The following is a 24,902-nucleotide window of genomic DNA, read 5'->3' on the forward strand; positions in this document are numbered from 1 at the left end:
TCCTCCCTGTCCCTCCTCAGCTTGGATTTTTCTCTTGTATCTACAGCTCCAGTGGTATTAGACATACCTTTTTTTTTTTTTTTTTTTTTTTTTTTTTGGTAGCTCTGCTATTCCACCCTTCCCCTCCCTCCCCCCCTTTCCTCTCCCCCTCCCCTCCCCCCCCCCCCCAAAAAAAAAAATCTTCACGCGTTGCATGTTTGCAGTTCGGTAAAATTCCCCCCCCCCCTTACCCCCAGCCCCCCCAAACTCTTCTCCATCTCAACCCAGCAGCTCACATCAAAGCGCCCTTCCTCACTCACAGTGGCCGCCGCTCACTAATGGGATTGCAGCGTGCCTGGCTCTGCTGCTGCAGCCGCCGGAGGGAGAGCCGCTGCTGCTGCACCTCTTCGCCGACACTCGCCGGGTGCTGAGCCGCGGGGATGATCAGGATCTTCCCGGATTTCAGCGTGCAGGTGACGGCGGCGGCGGCCGGCGGGGCGGCCGGGGGGGTGCCGGCGGCGCCGGGCATGGGGCGAGCCGGCGCCGCGGCCAACGGCAACCCGCAAAACGTCCAGGGCATCACCTCCTACCAACAACGGTGAGCACCGAGTGGGAGAGGGCTGTGCGGCTCTTCCTGAGGCTCCCTCACTTGCTTTTTCTTTGTGCTTTTGTGTTTCTTTGTTTTCCTTTTTTTTTTTTTTTTTTTTTTTTTTTTATCTCTCCTTGCTGTTTGTTGGGGGGGGAGCTTGGTTGGAGGGGAGGGTTTTTTCTTTCTTCTTTTTTTTTTTTTTTTTTTTTTTAAATACAGCATCTTTTAAAATGCACTGAGAAGTAAACACAATCTCCTAGTTTTGTCTTGGATGAGCTGGAAAGCAACAATAGGAAAAAAAAAAAAAAAAAGAAAAAAAAAAAAAAGTAAGACCCCGGCAGCTTAGCTTGGCTGCTGCAAAGTTTGGGATCCCGTCCGCTCATCCTTTCTAAAGAGGAATTTCTCAATGTCAATGCCTTGTGCAAATCCCAGTGTGTGGCAGCCAGGGGGATAATTGATCACGGTATGCTGATTGATAATTTGCTTTCAGCCAAGAAAGAGAACAATTTTCACTTGGGGTTGCACACTTGCAATTCCACATTGTAGTTTAACAGTATTATCATGTCACCTGTTACTACAGGGAAATATAGCACGAAACCCTGAAGTATACTCAGCACTGTTATTTTTTTCATCTTAAATGCATTCTAATGCAAATGCAGGAAATTCACAGAGAGCGCCTTTAGGAAGCAAAGCGTAGAAAGTTGGCAGTAAGTCATAATGAAGTTTAAAGACCTTACCCATTTCCCCTAACAATTCGTCGATATGTGCTGATACTAACATGAAGCTTAATTAATTACCTGACATTTCTTTGTGTTTCTACGAGGCAAAGCCTGAAGTTTGAATCTGTTAGTTTTCGCTACCATAATCGTATAAATGAAGCCGAATCCTCAAAAAAAAAAAAAAAAAAAAAAAGTAGATGACAACAGATACATATAGGCTGAAATCGGAGCAAAACATTTACATTTCTCTAAATGCAATAAAAATGGCACTGTCCCAAGTATCTTGTTTTCCACTATTGCATTAAATTAAATAGCAAGAAAAATGCAGTATAATCTTAAATATCCGAACTAAATACCTCTATGATGTAAAAGAAAAAAAAAATCATAGGAATTTTCAGTGTAATATTTCAAACTTAATTGGTTTAGGAGCCAGATTTAGATAATCGACGTGTTTTGTTGTTTAGCAACTTCGAGTTGCTTCCTGTAGTTTTGGAAAACACATGAAGTATTTTCCAATTGATGCCCATGTTAGAAAACGTTTGGTTGTAACTTCTGTAGGTTTTAGTAGATGAAAAATTAATAGGAAGCTGATACTCCTGAAATAATCCCTGATGATGCCTAAGCACTTTCTTAGCTGAGAAACATTTGAAACTAAGTACGACTCTTGTTTTGCTCAAGCAAACACACCGATTTTTCATATATTAAAAAAAAAAAAATAACCAAACTTGAATGTGACAGATAAAGAATGGATTAAAGTTTATTTCTTTTCATGGTTTCTGTATGATTTTTGTCACTTATAAAATATTTAAATTACAATGGAAACTGACGGACACTTTAACGAGGAAGTACAGGCAGCAATCACAATAGTTTAGTCTGTGAAGTGGGGAAGTCAAGGGTCAGAAATGTCAGATTGGCTTTTAGACAAATGAAAGAGACCTCTGGAGACTTTACGTTAAACAGAAATATATAGACAAGGCAGCATGCAATTTTTTAGTACTTCGCGTTTAATAGTTTGATTATGTCAGTCTGTAATCAGGAGGAAGTTATAAAAGCAATACTTCTCTGACAAGCTACTAACACCTCTAATTCAAATAGTGCTTAGCAGACATCCAAGTACTTTGACTAATAGGAATCCAGACCAGTCTGGACGTCTCGCACACTAAACCTAACAAGGGGAAACATTTTTGCACTTCTTCCAAATTTTGACTATATATTATCGAGAAAACAGCGTGCTTTACGTCGAACGATTTTTCTTCGTGCTTTCTGGAAACGCTTAAAATATAGCAGACACCGACACCTCCTTACGCTATTGCAAAAGCCGAGGTGACACCTGTTAACTTTTTTTTTTTTTTTTTTTTTTTTTTTTTCCTCCCCCTTTTTGGAGGCGAGGATTTGCCGGCAGGGAACGGCATGTGGTGCTTTCTAGACACCCCACCCCGCCTCTAGTTCTTCATCCCCCCCCTGCACCCCCGGCCGCCTCCCTCCCGCCTCTCCGCCGCGCGGCCAGCTCCGCGGTGCCGCCTCCGCGGGGTGGCGGGACCCGGGGCCGGGCGGCCGCACGTGCGCAGCGCAGCGCGGGGCGGGAGGCGGCTCCCCCCTTCTCGGTGTGTGTGTGTGTGTGTGTTCCCCCCCCCCCCCCCCCCCCGCCCCCATCTCCGGGGCTGCTCGGACAGCTCCGCGCAAAGTTACGCTGGGCCGGTTGCCTCCTGCGGGAAGAAACCCTCCGGCCCCCGGTGCGCGGACGACGCCCCGCAGCCAAACTTTCAGGTGCTTTGCTAAACTTCTTCCCCACCGGCTCTCCCCTGCGGCTCACACGCGCGGTCACACCCTGCCCCCCCCTCCCCCCCCCCCCCCCCCCCCCGCAAGCTCCCCCCTCCCCTTTTAAACTTTTGGAGTTATCGCGGAAGCGTTTCTCGTGCCTAAATCCCGCCGGCTTTCGGGGCTTGCTCCTTTCCCCCAGGAAGCCCGCTGGGCTTTCCCAGGGAGCAGGATCAGGCCCAGGAAGCTGCACTCCCAAGGCAGCAGCAGAGCAGCTACAAAGTTGCCTTGGAGATGGAAAGCTTTTAGCAATTCCCCCTTTAAAAGCTCTCAGCCCTCGGGTTTCCCCGATGTCCTGGAAGGAACAATTCAGGTAGCGGTTTCTTTTCCCCGCTCCTTTATTTCGTGATTAGTTTCATCATCTCCAATAAAGCAGCGTGAAGTGCTACACCCTTTCCCAGCAGAGCGGGTCATCCCTCTCCGTTAACGTTTCCAGCATCACGCCCTCCTTTATTCCACCCGTACCTGGCGGGCACTCTCATGACGGGCGTGCGCCTTCTCGGAGGGGGCCGAGGGGGTGCGTGGGGTCCCCCCGGGCCCACGCCGTCCCCGCGGGCGGGCGCCAGGCAGCCCCGCGTAGGGCCCTGTGGGCCGCAGGGCGCTCTCATCTCTCCCCCCCCTCCTCCCCACTCCGGCCCGCGTCCCTGCCCGGGCCCGTCCTCCGCCGTCGGAGCCCACGGGGGAGACGGCGCCTGCCCGCGGTGCGCACCCGCGGAGTTGCAGAGAGAGCGCCTGCCTCCCTCCCTCAACCCCCTCTTCCCTGCTGGAGCCCAGACTCCGGAGGAGGAAAGTGTGCGAAACTGCAACTGAGTGGCGTTGTTGCGCCGGCAGCGGCGGCTGTGTCCCCTGCACGCAGAGTGGGAGCGGAGCTGGGGAAGCAGCTGGAAAATGCCCAGAAATACTTTCACAGCGGTCAAGCCCGGAGATCCCTGACTCCCCTCCTTCCCTCCCCCGCCCCCGCCCCGCTCGCCCCATGGCCCGGCACCCCGCGTAGCCCGGCCCGCGGGCGCGGGGGGTGCGAGTGGGTGCGAGTGTGTATGTGTGTGCGTGTGTGTGTGCGTGTGTGTGTGCCGCACCTGCCGGGCGATGCCAGCGGCCGGGCTGCCCGCCGGGGCTGCGCCGCGGCTCGCTCCCCCCGCCGCCGCCGCCGCCGCCGCCGCCGCCGCCGCCGCCGCCGGCCGCCGCCGCTGCCTGCGCTGGGCATGTCTCTGGGGCCGGCGGGGCCCCGGCTCCCTCCGCTCCTCGGCTTATGGACGGCGGCAGCGGCAGCAGCAGCGCTAGCAAGCCAGCGAGCAAGCAACCTGCACCAGGACTGCGCGGAGGAGTGGGAGCCCGCGATGCTTTGGCCTCAGTACTTTTCCCTAGCCTGTCTGGCTAACCAGGGCCATTGCTGCCGCCGCTGCTGCTGCTAGACACACAACACACACCAACATCAGAAGGGGGAAAAGTAAGGGAGAGAGGAGGAAAAAAAAAAAAAAAAAAAAAAATCCCAGGAAGATGGCGCCCACCAAGCCAAGCTTTCAGCAGGATCCTTCCAGGCGAGAACGGTAACACTTTCTCTTTATTGAACCTGCAGCAGCAGCAGCCGCAGCAGCGCCGGGCCGGGCTGTGCCGCCGCCGCCGGGGGCCGGGGCTGGCTGCCATGGCGGGGTGGGGGGACCTGCCGCCGGCCCCCGCCGCTCGCCCGGCCGGGCACCGGGAGTTCCTGCTAGTGCGTACCGCCAGCCGCGCACACACACACACACACACACACACACACACACGGCGAGCCGCGCAGCAGCCCCGCTCCCGCAGCCGCACCGCCGCGGATTACCGGAGCCGCTGCTTGGCGGGGCGCGTTGGCGGAGCGGGCGTGTGTGTGTCTCTCTGCGTGTGTGTCTCTGTGTGTGTGCGTGGGTGTGCGCGGGGGCGGGAGGTCCCCCCCCCCCCCTCCACCTCCTCCCCCCCTCCCCGGGAGGCCCTCGGCGGCCCCGGGGCGCCGCGCCAGGCCCGGCTTGCCGGGCGCAGGGGCCGGCCCCGCCGGTGCGGTTCAAGTGCGGCTAGGCCGGAGCGGGCGGGGGGGGGGGGGGGGGCCGCGCCGCCGGCTGCGCCCGCGGGGCTCCCCGGCCCGGCTCGGCCCCCCCCCCCCCGCCCCGCCGCCGCCGGGCCGGCCGCGGGTGCCGGCGCCCCCCGGGGCGGGCAGAGCGGAGCCGGTGCGCGGGCGGGCGGGGAGGCGGTGCGGCGGTGCGCGGGGCCCGGGAGGGAGGCGGGGGCCGGGAGGCGGGGGGAGAGGGGGCGGCGGGGGGGGTGCGCTACCCCCCGTTTGCTTCCCGGCCCGCCGCCTGCCCCATGTACTTTTGTTGGGGGAGAGTGCTCGCTATTAATCTGCTCCGCTGGTGACACGAATTGCCCGTAGCGGATTTGTTCTAGTAAAGTGAATCTTTCTAGAAGTGACTGGTAGGAAACAAGAGTACAAGTTCATGTGATGTTACTTTGTGATTCTTACAAAAGTATTCAAAGCTCCGTTGCTACAGTGCAGTGAGATGTATGCCCCGATGGAGCGGGTTTGGGGTGGGCTTCCCCCCCTTCCGCCTTACAAGTGAACTTGAGGGTAAGGGGTGAGGAAGGTTCCCAGTTAGTTGTAAAAATGGAATTTAACATTTAGACAGCTTTTAAAAGTAGGTGGATCACGTGTTACTCGGTTTATATTTCAGTGCACAAGTAAGTCTGAAAAATATTTAAACAAAAATAAAGTCTAGGGAACCGGACTCACTTTAATCTTAATTTTAAACTTACTTTTTTTTTTTTTTAGTATGATCAGCATTTCTAGTACAACTTCCAAAACCCACAGATTTGATCTAAATAGCTATGCCATTTTTCCTAAGAAGCAGAGTGCCCGGTATCAGAAAACCATATATTTCATATTCGTCGCTGAAGTGTTAGTGTGGCTGTGTTAGATGCATTAGTATTAACTGTTGCACTTTGACAAGGCTATATTGATATGTAGCAGAATTTGAAGATACGTATAATGGGAAAACAGTGCATACTCAGAAGTCAATGACTTAACTTACAGATTTTCATCTTCAACTATAAATATTTTTTAAAAATCTCCATTTCAGTGGCTGCAAAGACATTTCTGGTGTGCTAATAACAGTTATAGCAGCAGGCATTTCTCCTGCAGAGTTCTTTGTTGGAAAAACAATTTGTATCAATAAGTCCTGTCGTCCCCCCCCCCCCCCCCCCCCAACAACCAATTCTGCTGTCTTCATTCTGAGAATGGTACTATATTAGTGCTAAGTGTATTTGCCAGGATAGCTTCAGTAATCTCTCCAGCAGGAGCATATTTGTGTGCCATTTTGGGAATTTCTCTGAGATAGGAATCTTGAAGATAGAATTAATTTCTAGGGGAAACTTCATAGCCTGTGCATGAGTGCTTTCTTTATCACCTGTCTCCATTTGGCATTCGGAGAAGGTAAATCAAAGTGCGCGATTTGTTATTCTGCTCCACTTGAGAGCTGAACTAAATAACACTTGGTCTGAAATTCTGATTGAAGTTGTAGGAGGATATACTGTATTTAATTTAATGCCCTTTAATAGCATCTTCTTGTTCAGCTCTGATGCTGTCATTTTAAAGGTTGGATCGGAGTAGTTTTTCCCTGTAGGGAGTGGGAGGAGTAATCATTTCAGGGGAAAAAAAGGTAGTCTAAATTCCTAGGACACTAATAGCCACAAACTTGCCTTAGTGTCCAAGCAGCTGTTTTTTGCCCTTAGGGTTCTCTTTGTTATCACTCTTTACAATGCTCTGAACAGTTTGGGTATAAATATCACATGTAGAAGTTGATGACATATTTTGTAGCAGAAATAATGGCAATCTGTTTATTCTTTAAAAGAAAGTTTTGGAGAAGATTGATCAATGTTTCAATAAACAGGCACTCATGTACATTTTCTTAAAAGTTATGTGGTGTGCTCCCGAAGTCTTGAATGTAACTGTTTATTTAAGCTGTCTTTGTACACGGCCTTTCAGCTGTCTGTGCCAAACTATTTGAAATACAGGCACGTATCAGTTACTTAAGGGGTTTCGCAGTCTCTTAGTTACTACTTCAGTAAACTAGTTCTCGAGATTAAGAATCGTGTAAGTGAACTCTGTGTGCACTCTTTGCTTAGTCTTCACTTCCACAATTTTTAGGTAGATTGTGTTACCTTTTTTCAAGCAAGGGGTTAGTGATTACAAAACAAATATAAAAAGTAGTAGTCTCTGCCGCAGCCAGGCACTTGAGTTGTTTTGAAACTTTTTTCACCTGTTTAGGTTTTTTTAAAGAATGTAACTTGGAAAGTTACAAGATTACATTTGTTCGGTTTTCTTTTAAGCTAGGAGTGTTAGCAAATTTTACAGTTACAGTAGCAGTTTAGGGCTTTTCAACTGTGTGGATATATAACCAAGAAAATGAAATAGACAGAAGTGACATGCATATGATATGCCAGCATTGATTTGTAAAGCATATCATAATATTAGAGTGCTATTGGTTTAAAGTGAAAGAGAAAAAAACCCTTTATTTTGGCATTTCTTTCTAGAGCGTGAGCTTAAACATAGCAGTGATAAATGATGATATGCATTGTCTAACACTTGCTTTTATATAAATAGCTCCAGAAGATTGCTTAAATGATAATCGAAAATATGAAATAGGGTGGCCTTCATATCACAAGGCCAAGGGTCTACAAATGGAAAAACTGAAATAATGAAATATTTCCAAGGCAACAGACTGTCAACAAGAACAGTAATGCATGGGCATATCATAAAGCTACCAGAGAGGATATTAGATCTTATAGCTCTAGAGCCAGGAGTTATAATGACCTTTATTAAATAGAGCCCTCCCACATTACAACAATCTTTCCGATTTCTGATTTATGGATTAGCAGTCATACTACTCTTCATAATTTGAAACATTCTCCCACCATATTTGATTTGCTACATTTTTCTGCACTGGAATCATACATTATTTAGAGCTTACATGAGAGTATTGATCAACAAAAGTTATATTACATATTTTCAGTAACTAATGGGATTCTGAATAACAAGGTTTTGTCTGCAGCACTGTTTCTACATTCTTCGCTGCACAACTGTTTTTTTTCTTACAAGTTATATCCAGTTAGCTTGTTTTGTACCAATGTAATGGCATTTATATTCTAATGCTATATTATAAATACGTTACAAATAATCAGAGAGTTTTGTTAATGGATTAATACAGCATCCAGAACCATAGGTATTTTTCAGACAATATCAGGATATATTGTCAATATCCATCTCCTTTTATTAGTGTCTCACTTGAATTTCAGAGTCTAATATACTGGCAGTTTCAAATCACATTTGTTTGAAACTTGGCACACAAGTTGCCAGCCCAGATGGGAATTTTATTGCGAGAGTGATGTAAAACAGTTGTTGAAAATTGACATTCTAGGCATAACTTTCATCAGCATCCTTCCTAAAAAGTACAATGTTTAAATAAATGTTTGTTTTATAAAATGATCTTTATAACAATACTCTCTTTATTGGAAAATGTATTATAACGTAATAATTTTGAGTAACTGATACTGACCATGAAAGCAAACTGTTAGCATTTTATTAACATTTTGGGATTGATTCTGGTCCCACTGAGGTCAGTAAGATGAAGCCGTTTTACAAACGTGGCAGAATTTAATTAGATATCAATTAAGTAATTGTTTTTTTGGAATTTGATGTTAAGAGACCATTTCCTGAAATCCCATCTCACGTGAATAAACCTTACATTCAGTCAGTCCATCAGATTAATTTTATATTGTTGTCACTACTAGCTCTTGCAGGTGTAAAAGCACCTCATGTGAGATGAGATTTCAGCATTAGTCACATTGTTTCAAATTAATCAAGTGGACTTGCTCTGCAGGATGTCAGCCTAGAAATCTATTTTTATATTTTAAACAGAAGATATTTTTAAGATACATAGCCAAGACTTTGCATTTTCACCCCAGTCATTTGTTTCTTTGGTTGGTTTGTTTGTTTATGTTTAATGTTTGGCATTTTTTTTTTTTTTTTTTTAAGAAGCTGCCAAAGATTTATGGTCATGAAAGAAAATGTTTTGAAAATTCATTTCATAATAATTGCATTTTTTTTTCAGAAGAGGCAATTTCTTTCTATGTAATATTTATAAGGCTACTGCATGTTATCTTTAACATACAAAGTCCCATTAGTGTGAATGAGGTGTGTGACTTTTTGTTTAATAGGACTTAGCATAATAAGGATAATTTGTAATAATATTGCTTTTTGCTGCATAAGAAGATGTGCCATAGTAAGAATATAATGGTTGCTGCCATGTCTTATGTGACTAGAGCATTGTTCTGTGACTAGCTCGAGCAGTAGTTTTGCAGTACAGAAAGTACTAGTCAAATGAATAGGACCGTTGTGCCATTGATTTGAACAGGACTTTGAGTAGTAAAAATATTCGTTAATTTTTTATGTTATAGTAGTATATTACATGGGACAGAGGAGGTATGGTTATTTGTGTCTGTAACTTGGCAGAACTGGACCCTGTCTTTGGGAGAATATTGAGTTCAAGTTGTATGTTAATCTTTAAAAAAGTCCCAAATGAAATTATGCATATGATTAAAGTATACTACAGAGAATCACAAGCAAGGATAAAAGTATTTTTACCGTACAATTCAATAGATGTGAATTTGTTCTCAGTGAGATCACAATGACAAACTTTATCGTACTTGGTGGGAGGAGGAGTGAACTTTGCATCTGTGTATTATTATAAAACACGGAAGTCTTGAGATTCTCAAGTAAAAAGGGAACAGTCCTCAAGGAGATTCTGATCTCAGCCTGCTGCAGCTAGATACCGAGGGTTATGCTAGTCCTTACCCAGCACTCTGCATGCAGGCAAGAGTCAGGCACATTAAAGAACAAGTGATATGTAAGCAAGAATTTGAAACGGGTTACTGAAAGCAGAGTTTTGAAGATTTGTTACAGGCTGTTTTCCCAACCTTGCTTGTATGTTGCTTTTGGACTTTCACTCTTTGGCCGTATCTTGTCATTTGGCTGTTCTATGGAACTTCTCACTGGTGTCATACAATGTCTGAAGAAGACTTTAATATTAATACTGGATATTTCTGTAGATGTGTTTCTTTATATAGCTTAGTGTGCTTCGAAAGGTCTGTAAACAGTGTTCTACACATTTTACTGACGAGATAGTTACGCACAAAAGATTTTTGAGAACTAACAGAAGTGGCAGAAGATGTCAATGTTAGCACTAGAAATAAAATTCCAGCCCCCATTTTGACTGTATATTCAAAGATTACACTGCCTTCATTAGAGGGATTTACATTTCTTTTGCAGGCAAAACCTCCACTGAAATAAAGTGCTTTCAGAGAATGGCTTGATTGCAACTTAAAATTAGCTGTTAGCTTGATATATAATAGAAGTTCAACACTTACGTTAAATAATTTAAGTGGAAAAGTACTGTTCCATTACCTGCAGGCATGTTAGGTTTACATATGTATATAGTGAACTTACGAGATATAGTCTGAATAATATGTATGTATGTAATCTACAATAATGTCCCTGGGGCTTGGATTTTATGAAGAGCCTATTGGATTTAGGCATCCAACACACTGCATTTCAGTGAAATATGGGCACCTAAATCCTGTAAGCCCCTTTTAAAATACTTGTCTGGGAATTTTGTCCCCAACAGGAATTTAGAACAGGCTTCATTACACGTTACATTGTTTTAAGCTAAATTTTATTGAGTAATGAATAGTCTTTGAATAATCATTTTGGATTAAATCCTAAAGGGTTATAGTTTTGCTCAAATTTAAGCATAGAACCAGTACATTTATATTATGACAGGGTAGATCTTTTTTTCCTCTTGTTTACGCATCATGTTTGAAAGTCAAGTACAAATTCACATTTACGATCGGTTTACTCACAGCCTAGGCTGATAGGAGTTAAGTGGCTCAGAATTGTCCTGCCAAAGCTGTAATTCATTTAGCAAAAGTGTAACATAGCAAATTTTAGAAGAATGCTTGTTAGAAATCTGTTTTCTCTTAGAGACGATGGGAGGCAAAATTTTTTATTTTGTGGGAAAAAAATGTCTTCACAGGTCGAGATTGAGGTCAACAGAAAGAACTGAGTGACTGAATCTGTACAGTGCTGGCAGTGGGATTAAAGCAGAAAAAAAGTCTTAAAAAAGAGAATAGCTGCCAGTGGTACTTATCCTTCAACCTTCACAGCTGCAAAAAAAGTGGCTGATTTCATTTGTCTGACTATAGTTAGATGTAGGATTGGCATGTTTGCTTCACCTTTGCATAAATTACTAACAGTATGGACAGGAGGTTCTCAAAAAAACCCGCATTGTAGGAAAACAAAACTGTTTTCTCTTGGTAAGTAACAAATAGAAGATGAACATAAAAAGAGAAACAAATGATATGGGCTAATTTATTTATTCTTTCTGAGTTGCTGTTCAGTTTTACAATAAAACTTGCATTTCTTATGGAAAATCAAAAGTACAGTAATTTTTTTCAATGGCTGGATGAGCTAGATAAATGGTACTCAAGTATCAGTGTTTGAAGGATCCAAGTAGTTTACTGAAGTATCTTAATTAATTTGATGTTCACTTTAATAGTGAGGTTTCCTGTTTGTAGTCAGTGCTCTTTAACGAGAACATATATTTGATACGTAAATTATATATATGATTTCAGAAGGCCCATTTTTATTCAAGATCTATTTTTATTAAACAACTCTTTTGGATTAATAAACAACAAGAAATAAATGGAGGTGACAGAAAATACAGATTTCAGATGGGAAGCATGATAGAAAAGATACAGCAGATTCTAGATCTTTCAAACATATATGCTGTTCCGTTTATCAGTCACTCTATTTACAGACAAATTTTGAAACTAAGAGGTGCCATCTTTCCTTTTATTCCTTTGTGAACAGGAAGAAAAATGCTTCTCTGCAGAATTGTGATTTGGAAACTGTTATTCCATGCTTTTTGAGGGCAGTTTTTCAAATTTTGCTTTTGTGTCACTTCTTGAGACCAGAACAGGGGACTACAAGATGTAGCAAACACTGCAAATCCCCTCTTCTTCCCCAAAGATTTACTTGATGTACTGAATGTGCATCTTTAGGAACATCCAGTATTTAGATTCTGGATTTAGGAACGCTTTCAGAGTGATTTTTTTTTTTTTTAATTGTTTCTTAATGGTTTTGTGATACTACTGCAAAAAGTATTTAAGTCATATTCATGACTTATATTTTTCTTGTGGCAATTATCATATATTCCAGTATTTGTTCGGTCCTAATAAGAAAAAATAACCCAAAATGAATAAGGGAAAAAGTATCTTTTAAGTGAGAGAGAATGGCACAATAGTCCACCTGAAAAGCAAAATTAGAATTCGTCTGTATTTATTCTGTTTGTTACTAATTGCAAGGAAAACTTTAAAAGATTTTCCACTGACTTGTATACATGTACACTGCAAAGTGTAGGCATATGTTGTATGTTAGATAAACACAGTATATGTATTTGCTTGAAATGAAATAATGCTAGTTGATTGTCTTCAGCAAGCTATAAATGTCTTACTTTAGATAAAGTTAAATGTAAATACATGCATTGGAATGGCGATTTTTTTTCCTCTAATGCTGTGAGGGAAAAGTAGGCTCATCCTTTTTTTTTGCACATTTTTATTGTTCTGTGTAAATGTAATTTGTTAATCCTGTGAAATTTGTCATAGATAAATTTGCTTGGATTATCTTGTCACCACCGTATCTGCATTCTTTTGTTCATTGCTTATTCATAATTTAACAGTCTGGCAGTGAGCCTTTTTGGGATGCTCACAAAAGATATATGACCTCTACCAGCTGCTACTATAACCTGCAGAATGCACAGCAAGACATTAGAAACGTGAGGATTCCTCTACTGATTAAAGTGCTCTTCATTTAAACAGTCTGTTCATAAGAATCTCAGGAATCTTTGTGGATAGCAGTTTTGATTTTTCTTTTCTCACAAAATTAGTTCTAACATTTTTTTTTTTCCCGAGTGGGAAAACTAACATTGAATCTTAAGATGGTGGTGCTTTGCTTTCAGATGGACTAATGGAAATTAAATCCCTCATTGTATATGCATATGTATACATAAGTGTGCATGTGCATATACACATTTGCATATTTCTCCACCTATGCTTACCTATGCATGTATATATATGTATTTCCTGCAATTTTACAGCGGGAGAAATTAGTGCCTGTGTATATTATTTTAAAACTAACTCTTCTATTAGGGTATTTTTCAGCACATATGATTATCCAGTACTAATTTACAGAAGAGTTGTCTGATTTAACCCTGCTTTAGCCTCAGCATCTTAAGGATTGTATTGTGTAAATACTCGATATTATACAGTACACAGAAGACATTAAATAGAATGTTACTTGAAGTGTAACAACATTTTAGATTTTCATTATTCTCCTGATTCAGTTTAGCATATAAATTTTTTCCTCTTTTTACTTTTTTTCCTTCTTATCTGCAGATCAGCTTGTGAGTAATGGCTAGTTTTTACCTCCCCTTTGTGCTGGCACATGATTATAGTTCAAAATAATTCATTGCTAATCCATGCAGTATTGGTTCATCTCCATCACTCTGTTTTGTGATTAGAGCCTCAGGCCTGTAAGAACATCCTTCTGCACAGTTTCCTACCCTGATTTTCTTTGACTGCAACCCATATTTTAAATAGTTCTGTCACTACTGTTCACCTACCAGTTCTTTTGCATTTTTAAAACTATATCAATTACAAGAAATTAATATTTTGGTGGGGTTATTTTTCAGGGGTTTATGAAAAATATTTGTTTTCCACTGCAGTAAGACTCCAGTAGTGGTGTATAAAAAGTCTAGGTTCATCTCAGCTGATGATGGAAATCTGACTTGAGTTTCTCATTTTTCCGTAGCAGTCTGAATTTCCTGTGTACTTATTTACATTAGGCACCTCAAGAAGTCCAGGATCTTAAAAAGAAACACTGTGTCTTTCTGAAACAGACTATAGTAGAATAGTAATTACAGTCTTGTCATTTTTAACAGAACAGTTCGAGTAGGGCTGGTGTAAAATAAAGCTGAGGGAGGAACTTTTAAAATATATAGAGCCTGATCCTACCATGATCACTCTGACTGAAGTCACTGTGTATTGGGTCAGATATGAACTGATAGGACGTCAGAGCTGGGCTTATATGATATAATGATATTGTACCTTGATCAGATTTAAATTTAATATTTCCGGATTATGAAGTGAATCCATCATTTTATTTCACATCAAATAATGCTAGTTTTATGAGAAGGTCATCTAAAAGATTTTTCAAGACTTTGTTTCAGCACTGAGTAGTCCTGTGTTCCTTTTAATAATTACTTTCATCTCATTGTAGCTGTGTGTTTGAAAGTGTAGGTCAATAAGGATGATCGCATTCAGAATTTCATGATCTGTGTAGTGGAACAAATTGAAAGCAAAGCCTGTATCAATCACTGTGAAGGGAGGGTTAATTGTTACTGCTTCTCAAGCCTCTGGACAGATAAACCAGTAATGAAATACTTATTGCTCTGATATGTGAATGGTTAAGGATGAAACAATGGAAACAGAAGCAGTCTTCAAAGATAACAAAAAAAAAAAGCAAAGAAAAAAGAATAATCTGGACTAAAGTAAGATACTGTATATGCTGTGTATTAACATTTTTTAAGTAATTTTTTTTTCATCTAATATAGCCTTCTAGTTATGATGTAAGACAGCAGAATGTATTAGGTTTCTAAAGTGAATATGAAATATGAATTTAAAAGCTTTTATTATGCAAACAATTTAAAATAGTTTACATGAAGTCTGGACCTTAGGTAAAAGTAACATTTCTAGCATTAAGTGTTTTTTTTTTGTTTTTCATTTGTGGTACCATTAAGTGTTTTGTTTTGTTTTTTTTTTTTTGTTTTTTTTTTCTTTCTTTAAAAGCACAGCTGTATTTACTAAATCGAGTATGTTTTGTTTTCTTGTGAAGTAATTTTAAAGCATTTTGTCTACAGCCAACCAGGACTCTAACAGAGTGTTTAAAGATAGAAGCAGCAAAATAAAAATGAGTGCAAAAACAAATTATGATATTACAGTAAACATTTAACTATTTCTAGAATGTGAACTTAACATTTTAAACATCTGTTAGTTACTTATATGTTGAAATATATGCAAAAATATTTAGCCAAATTGAAGTCTTAGGCCCATGACAATCATCTCAACACAGTGGGTAGTTCTGAAAATTAATGAGAATGATAATACTGTAAAGACTGTTCCAGAGTTTGCCCAAATTCATTATCTAAGACTCTTGTTAAGAACATCTCAAAGAATTTTAACCAGGAAAATATATTAATGGTTCAAAAGCATTTTTCAAAACGGTGATTTATAAGAGTATAATGGAATTATATATGCAAGAGCTATAGTTAGAAACACAAACAACACAGGAGCAGCACATTATGAAGGAACATTTTCCAATAGCTAAGGTACTTGGCTTTGATTTTGTCCATAGGTGTCAAGCTTCCCTTATCAATTTATAAATATGTTTTTGGATGGAGGAAATAAAAAAATGAGGGCAACTCACAAAAAAATATATTTTTGACTCCTTGTTAGTTACTTAATGAGGCCTGTAGCTGCTTAAAAGCTAAGTAAAGTAATTAATAATTTTAGAACTTGTGTAAATGTCTTTTAGACAATCGAAAAGCACTTTTAGGAGGAAGGGTGATGAGGCACATCTTTAGATTTCTCTTCAGAATGCTAAGAATTTCCTGTTGCCTGTTTCCTGATGGAATTGACGCAGCTGTGTATCATATGGAATGAAAGAGGAACTGAGTGCCTGACTTTGTTTTATGCAAGTCCTTTATTTAAGAAAATGTATGTGTTGATTTTGCCTTTTTTTAAACAGATCGCTGATATGAATGCTATAAACAAAATTGTCCAAGTGGGAGCTTACTGTAATTAATTTATCTATTTTCTAAGGGACAGGAAATTTTAATAGGTAAAGTACATCAGTTAAGAATGCTTTTTTGTTTTTCTTTTTTCTTTTTTTTCTTTGTGTAATGAAAAAGAGCAGAATGCTTGGAAGATTACAATGTCATTTCCATTTGTATTTTCAGAAGTCATTGATATATAGAACCATGTGTGAGTATGTGTATGTGTAACTGCTGGAAAACAAAACAGTTTATAGAGTTACCTATTTTGGCTGTTGTGCGATCTGTAGCACATCTACAAAACAGTTTTAATGGGAGATGTGAATACGAAATAGAGAGGAATGGGAGGTTCCAAAATAATTTTGGAACAGTAATTTTGATCCAGACTGTCCTGATTCATGGACAGATTCTTTGAACAGAATTCAGGGTGGGAAACTGTATTAATTAAATTTGTCAGTAATTTCCTTCCACGGTGAGAGAAAGCAGAAGAGGCTAACCTGCTTAACTGATCTGGAATGGATGAGGAAAAGGAGATGCAGATCTGTAACAGTGGGGCCACCCTTCCACTTGTAGCCCAGTTCCTGGTAGAGTTAGGAGCTGTGTCTCATAAAGTTATGTAATACTCAGTTCCGTTTGGAATTCATACTGCCTCAGTCAGTATTAACTTCTGCTCAGAAGGCTGTAGAAGGCAAATTCTGTTGCAATACAAAAAGCCCTGGGCATTGCAATCACATGGGTAAAGCAGGTTCTTAGCATCGTGCTGTAGCCCTACACTACTAAAGCAGAAGCAAGCGCAAGTGTCGACTGCATGGCAGGGATGGGCAGGAGTGCCAAGGGTATGGTAAAAGGCAGAGCACAGGCACATGCAGTGAAGTGGGGTGATCCCACTGGGTTACTTCTGAAACTGTCTTGCCATGCAAGATGTGGACTTCTAAATCATTATGTGAATTGCACTCTAAATCTTAAGCTTTGATCCTTTCAGCCTGCCAGTCAGCTGTGAAAACAGTTGACCATGTCCCTGTTATTTTTGTCTTGTGACTTTTGGCAAATGTCCTCTTTCTGCTGTCTTTGGATACTTAGATCCCTTTTTCAGTGCATCCTTTGGAGGATCTTTCTCATTCAATATCCAGCTTTGTGGGGGAGTTCTGCCATGTGTTGTCTCTCAGCCGCCCCCTTTTTTTCCCTTATTCTGCTCTTCATCTTTGCATAATCTTATGTGGAAACACAATTTAAGTATCATCTCTTTGCAGATGATTCATAGGTTCATGGTATTTCTATCTCAGTGAAAATGTAGTCTTGCTTCTCAGACATCTCCTTTATTGCCTAGCTTAGACTCCCTTAGTCAAAACAGATCTCCTAGGATTCTTTCCAAACCCTCCGTCTACTTTTTGGGAAAACACTGCCATATTGCCTGTTAGGGCAGGTCTGTAATTTGGCAATCTCACTGATAACAGGCCTCTCCCTCATAGTTTAGCAATTAAAAAGGCAAAGAGAGTATTTTGTATTAGTAAGAAAGAAATAGAAAAACAAATATAAAACATGAACATTGGTATAATTATGCCAATCCATAAATCCATAGTCTGTGCAATCCATGTATTCTCTGTACTTTTGTTATCATAATTTCAAAATGATACTGTAGTTTGAGATAAGGGCATGAAGGCTGATGAGACACATGGAAGGAGTTTTGTCAGAGGAAAAGTTAAATAAAGCAAAGTACTTCTTCCTGGAAAAGAGATGACTGAGAGGAATTGGCTATAACATCATGCAAGGACTCAAGAAGGCATTCAAAGAATGATTATTCATGAACTCTGGTAATATGAGAACAAGGAAACATCCTATGTAATTCTCAGGAAGCAGATTTAAAACATTCAACAGAAGATTGTTTTTATTTTTTTTTTTTTTAATTTTTGGTTGTTGTTTCTAGAGCTTTTTTATGTTCTCCCCCACTTCTCCCCCAACATAACATGCAATTGAATAGTGGAATTCCTTGCCAAAGGATGTTTTAGAGGTCAAAATATGAACAGGTTCAAAAATGGATCAAGCATTACTCTATTATGTCTCTGAGGAGCTATTAAATGTGATGGTGATGACGCAACTCAACTTCAGGAATTTTTTACACAGCTGACTGCTGGATGCTGGTATGAGATATCATGGAAAGGAACACTTTCTGTGCTATGTTTTTTTTACTGACCTAGTATAATTTTTCTGTTTTGTTCTTAAGTTCTTTGCAGACTACACCTAAATCTTGCAGGCCTTTTCTGCCTAACAACCCTGCTGTATGTGTTTTCCCATGTACTCTTCAGTTAAATACTCATCCTCACTACCAGTGAGGATTAGTCTTTCTCCAGTCATATCTGTCTGGAATCATCTTACAGAGATAATTTTCAGAGTGACATACTGTCAGTCTGACCATGTCTTTTTGTATCTCCACTGGCCTCTCTCTCTGGTACATGAAATATTAGTAACTCGCCCTAAGTTTCAAGCCCTTCTTCACTCAGCTTTATCTTACCATTTCTCTTTATCAGCGTTTTCCTTCAAGTTATAACACCAGCCCTGTTGCCCATTTACTGTATTTGCAAACACGCATTTGTTTGATATCTTATGCCTGGACTAGTACTCCTTCATAACTTCACCTTTTGAGTTCATCTCTCTTCCCAAGATTTACCTTACCTGAAATGCCTACAAAAGCATGACACCATTAAGCTACTTCTAACAAGATATCACTTGTGACGCTAGCTGCTGTTGCCTTATTGCTTCTAAATAGTTTCATATATCTTATCTGATACTTGCACTTTAGGATTTTGGGGACTAGGGCCAGGCGTTTTGCCCTTGGTCACTTAGTTACCTAGTGGATGTGTTAGTACTACAGTTACTGCTGTTAATCTGAATATTTTTGTCAATTAAAAAAAAAAATAAAAATCATGTATTGCTAATCTTTACTTTTCTGTGTTCTTGACTGATCTGGGATGCTGAGTGCCTTTAAGAGGAAGTCATGTCTTTTAAGTGTGTTGGTGTGTGAAAGGCTTTTATGAAATTCAGAGGAGATGGGACAAATTAATGACAGAAATCCACTGAATGTTACTAAATACATATCTATCTGAGGAAGCGTCTGCACTGAAAATGATTGAAGACTGTGGATGCATATCATATATGTTGTTAGTGTTATGGTGTTCCTTGCAACTGCTTTTGGGGATTATTGGAGATGGGATACAGGAAACGCTGGTCTGACCCAGTACACCTGTTCTTACACTGTTGTGTAGGATGTTTCTGGAAGCTGTATAAGTCTCACTGGTGATTCTATCTTAGAAAACTGCTGGAGAAAATGGCCTCAGCTAAGTAGTTTTGACTAGTATGATTTTCAGCACATTTCATGAATGGATATGAGATGTGTCACAGCTTAATTGCACTGCTCCATAGTGTATTTTTGTCTCATGTTGATATGACTAAGAAAGACCTTATTGGGACTGTATGGACAAGGTGTCATACCATATGAGGCCTTGAAAAAGAAAAAAGGAGTCTCTGCTTTGAAGAGTTCATAATTTTAATTGCTGTTTATTTTTCATTTGTTGGAAAGGGTTTTCTGTAACATAGTAGTTAATTTTACACTCATATTTGAAGTTTGATTTTTTTACTATCAAGCAAAGTGCATATTAAACAGGCTCAATTCAGCAAAATTAAATACTTGGATATTATTTTGCTTGGTGAAACCCCAATGGCATAAAATTAATTGTGGGGATGATGAACATTGCAATAAACATATGTGAACTTAAATGTATATGGTACTTTTAAACTGGGATGCAATCTATTTTATGCATTATAACAGTAAACGAAACCAACTAGTAGTGATATGGACATTAGTTTAAAAGACATATAGTAAAAATTTATATTGATAACTTTTGTCAAAGGTATGTAACATCAGTCCCCATATAATTCCTGTATTTATATCATGTTTGGAAAAAGAACTGATTCATAATAGCTGTTTTCATAAATTCATAAGTTTCCATACTAGCAGGGATAGGTTATCATGTGTGTAAATGTATTTAATTAAATACACAAGTATTTGAAGTCACATTTGCTGTTGTATCAGTGTAGATTTGGCACTACTAAAAAGGCTTTAGATTTATTGAGGTAGCATCAGGTATACAGTTTGCTCTTCATAAATTCCTCTAGCTTGAAATAATTCCTCTCGTGTTGATTTGTTTAAGGAAGGGGAGGGGAAAAAGAAATTGATTGTGAAATGCTGTACATCTGAAGGTTGCTATCCATACTTGATTGTATAATGGAGATCTGATAATCAGGTCTCGAATCAGGAGGAGAGATTTGGAGAGTTCCAGGAGGAGAAATTGAAACTTGAATGGCCACATTTCCCTAGGACGTTGAGAGGGAAAATGGTGTTGGTATTCTAGAAGAACATTGTACTAATACCACTGTGTAGAGTAGACTTCTGAATGAGCTAAATACAGCTCATAAGGCTAAAGGAATATTTTGGGAGCAGAGTGAAAGGAAGCTTGATTTGGAAGAGGAGGAAACAGCCTTGAATAATTCTCAGGTTTGAATGTGTATCACAGTCTTGAACAGGGCCTGGGTTTACCATATGATGTCATGAGAGGCTTAGGCTATGACTTGCTTTGAATCACAGAATAGCTGAAGTTGGCAGGGAGCTCTGAAAATCATCTAGTCCAACCCCCTCTGCTGAAGCAGGGTCAGCCAGAGCAGGCTGTCCAGGACTACGTCCAGTTAGTTTTTGAGTATCTCCATGGATGGAGGTTCCACATTGTCCCTGACCAGCTTGTAGTGTTTAATCACCTCATGACAAAAAAGGTTTTCCTAATATTTATTTGGAGTTTCCTGTGTTTCAGCATGTGTCTTTGCCTCTTGTCCTACAACTGTACACCTCCGCAAAGGGTCTGGCTCCATCTTCTTTCTAATGTTCCACTAGATAGTTGTAGACAGAAATAAGAGCTCTCTTTCACCTGCTGTTCTTACGGCTGAACAAATGCATTTCTCTCAGCCTCTCCCGGTGCATTATCTCCTACTGCAGTCCTCTATGTGTCTTGGTAGCTTTCTGCAGTGGCTTGCTCCAGTATGTCCCTGTCTTTCTTGTATTGGAGAACCCCAGACTGGACTTGGTACCTCTGATGCAATCTCACAATTGTTGGAAAGAGAAGGGCACCTGCTGCGTACAGTCTAATTAATATAACTCAGTAAGCTATTGGCCTTCTTTGCTGCAAGTCTGCACACTGATAAGGTCCACTACAGTCCTAAGATCTGAAGTTTCTTGTGGAGTAGACCAACTCTAAAACTGTAGAGCCTTCCAACTGGAAACACTAATTTTATGGATGTTAGTGGAATATAATAAATTTGAATGTGAACTTTGCAACAAAAAATGTTAAGCACGGGTCAGTAACAGCAGTTATTTTTTTTATTATTGTGATATTGAGTATATTGAGTTTAAGGGATTCACCTACATTGAAACAGTGGGAGTCAACATCTAAGACAGAAAGATTGAATAAAATTCTTTTAAAATGTTGGAACCATAGTTGATACTAAGATTATGGCTGTAGCACAGTCCATAGTAATGAGCATGTTATTTTCTAGAGGGAAAAATCCCACAAAGTTACTAATCAGGAGTCTTGTTTTATATTCAAAATGATGCAAAACTATTCTGGGAAATGTGGAATTCTGTTTGTTCCTCTTATACTTAACATTGTGGACAGGATTAATCAGAAATGGAAGCATGTTACAGACATTCATTAGCATCAATGGTTCAGGCTGAAGTAAGTGTCTGCTTTTTTTCTTTTTTTTTTTTTTTTTTAATTGCTCATAAGCTGTGCCTTGAGCATCAGTAGATCTCCTGCCACTTGAGATTTTTTATAGTTACTACATGTATATCCCTAGGTATTCTGGAAGAAACCAAGGGAGTCAGTTCTATATTGCAAGCAATAGGTAACTTCACGTGATAATTTCTCAGCGGTCCACTGACACTGGATCTTGATGAAGGAGATGCTGGAAATGGACAATTAACAGTAGGAAGAAAAGTTTTACTTCCATAAGAAGTAAATGAATGTACATGAAAAAACTGCAAATAACTTTTAAAAACTCATGAAAGTTGCATCGAGTGACATTTGAGTTGCCTGTGTCTGATGTGTCTCTAAGAGTTACATGATGCTTCAAGAATGGAAGAAATAGGATTAAATATTAAAATTTCCCTTTGTAATACGGGAATGTCTTACATCATGTTGGCAGTATATAAATGCACAAAATAAAGTGGAGTGGATGAATAATTTTTAACAACTGCTTCCAGACATTAAAAAAGGGCTTCTGTGAATATCCAGCACTTTAAAGACTGATTTTTCAACCAGTGTTGCAGCTCATGTCGATGATTGTTATTGACCTGGAAACAGTATTATTACAGGAAAAGAAATCCTTGTTCTGTGGGAGCAGCAAGCTGCTGAAGAAATGCTTACTGCTCAAATGGGCAGCATAGAGTCTTGAGTATTATTTGTAAGTTGAGCATTTTGTTCTTGAAGTGGATGATGAAGGATTACGCTGGCTGCAGAACATGAAAGACCACTACTCATATAATTAGGTGATGTTTTACTCTGCAGTCATATGATTTCACTGTTCAGCATAAAACATGTTATAACGCTTGCATGTCTTCTGCTTGTTTCTGTCCTTACAGTTGAAGTACTGTGCTTGTGTGTGGAAGGGCAGAGGGCTAAAAGAAAGAAATTCTTAGGGAAAGCTGATTTTGGAGAATAAGGAAAGTTCTTCATGAAGGAGAGACAGTGTTTTCTAAGGGACTAGACTTCTTCATTTGTGGAGCAGAGGATCCCAAATGGAATCCCTGAAATGAAGAGCTACCTTTTTCTAAGTAAAAGTATTATGGAACATTACAGAGTTGTACAGAGTTGCACAGCTTTTTCTAGAAGGGCCAGATCAGAGGTACTGAAAATTTATTCCTGTAACCTGATGGCTGAATTGAGGGTAGAAAGAGAAGGTCTTTTGATCCGCAGAAGGAAAGAAAGGAATGTTAGTCAGTGGGGGCAAAATTTTGTCTGGAAAGATTTTTAGCCTCCGGGTAAAATTATTCGGGGTTGTATATAGTGTGGGCACTTCTCGTTTCTCCTCTTGATCCCACAAGTAAAATATATCCAATGTATCATGATAAAGGTGTATCTGGCCATGCAGTGAGAGTGTGTATGCGCTTCAGGTCAAAGCTCAGAGGCTGTGTGCCTGTCTCTTCATGTGACAAGATGGGGCACATTAAGTGACCAGTGTGGGCTCTACTTACTACTCTCCCTCTTCTCAAGGAGCCCCAGATATGGACAAGGATAAAGTTGTAGGTAAGTTTAATGATTTTGTGAACTTGATTGCTGTCCAAATATTGGATAGTCTAAGCTCTCTTATTAGTAAGGCTGAAAGTAGGAGGCAAGATCAGACTTACTACACTTTATCACAAAAGTATTCATTTGTAAAAAAATGTAAACCAGGATTTGTAAAGTACTGCCTGTTTCTCCATCAAAGCAGTTGGACAGGAGAAGGTGGGAGTGACTGATGAGGAGTTATGCTTGGAAGCAGGGCAGGACAGCGTGCAAACAGGAGTCCAGGCCTGGAGCGCTCATTGGTGTCCAGCAGTTGGTGGTTTATAGATGATACTTTTCACTTTGGAAGGCAAAATATACTGTAATCAAAAGCTGTAATAAGCACCTTTAAAAAGAAAAGAAAATTGGTATGTTTTCATGCTTTTTATGATTTCATGCTTTTCATGACTTTTAAATTGGAGGGGGAAACCTGAACTCTCTACATGCGGACACTACAGGCCCAGCTCCCTGTTTGTAAACAGAAGTGTATTGTGCAGGGCAGCATGCGCTATAGTACTAGTTTTATTTCATTTGTAATATTATTTCACAACAGAGTGACCTAAAATGATAATGTAGTTTCACCTACGTAGATACCTAGTCTAAATAGGTATTTTTCATTTATTTCCTTAGTCAAATACTAGTGATGGTGAAGTCAATGGCAGTATTCCCATTGACCTCAATAGGATCAGATCTGTCCTTTCACTGATAAATTTGGAAACATTGGACAGGGGTGGTAGGCTTAATTTAATAATAATAACAATAAAAACAACAACAACAACAATAATAATATAATTATTATTATCATCATCATCATCATCATTATTATTATTATTATTATTGGACATGCTAGGAGTTGTTGATCCTTACACTTCCTATTGGAAACTATGAAATGGCAGCTGCAGGCAAAGGCACAGGGATTGTTAAACTGAGTCCTTCTTTAACAGTAGAATAGGTGTTTTAAAAAATCTTGGTATGTACTTAGAGAACACTGAAACTGCTTTATAGTATTTGAAATATGTGGAAGCTATCAAGCTGCTGGAAACTTTCTGCAAGAAACACTAGATTTATCATTAAAATGGCACTGCACAAACCACCTAATAAAGTGCTAATAAGATATTAAAAAATGTGCCCGAGATATACCTCTCTTAATGAGATTGTTTTAAGATCAAATATTGACAGATACGTTTTTAACAGTGTTTGAAATTATGTCAAACTTGAAATTTAGTGTCCCTGGAGAGCTCTTAAAAACTTTTTTTCTAGCAAACTCCTTGTTGCTTTCAAGTAATGGATTTTGAGAGATGAAATTTGAGTATTTAATCAGGAGAAAATCTCGTATTTGCATAGGACCAGCAGCTTTAAAACTGCAAAATTTTGAATGCTTAGAATTGAGTTTTTACCTCCATGGTGTGATTCAGTAAAAAAAGTGATTGTCACTGTACATTTCTTCACATCATATTTTTTAAGATCATGT

General features: G+C 40.1%; 1 protein-coding gene across 8 annotated transcripts in view; it reads left to right on the plus strand.

Moving 5' to 3' along the window:
- Positions 1-217: 217 nt before the first annotated feature.
- Positions 218-24,902, plus strand: part of NPAS3 (neuronal PAS domain protein 3) — a 615,710-nt gene continuing 591,025 nt past the window's right edge. For 5 of the 8 annotated variants that reach the window (XM_042791041.1, XM_042791042.1, XM_042791043.1 and 2 more), the window contains exon 1: positions 4,353-4,652. In XM_042791041.1, coding sequence (XP_042646975.1) covers positions 4,603-4,652 — 50 coding nt within the window. In that variant the 5' untranslated portion in view covers positions 4,353-4,602. Of the gene's footprint in view, positions 578-4,352; positions 4,653-24,902 lie in introns of those variants that run through there. The other 3 variants (XM_042791038.1, XM_042791040.1, XM_042791039.1) reach the window with 2 other exon arrangements.

This window comes from Tyto alba, unplaced genomic scaffold (genome assembly GCF_018691265.1).
Source record: "Tyto alba isolate M040663 unplaced genomic scaffold, T.alba_DEE_v4.0 Super-Scaffold_18, whole genome shotgun sequence".
NCBI classification, from domain to species: domain Eukaryota; kingdom Metazoa; phylum Chordata; class Aves; order Strigiformes; family Tytonidae; genus Tyto; species Tyto alba.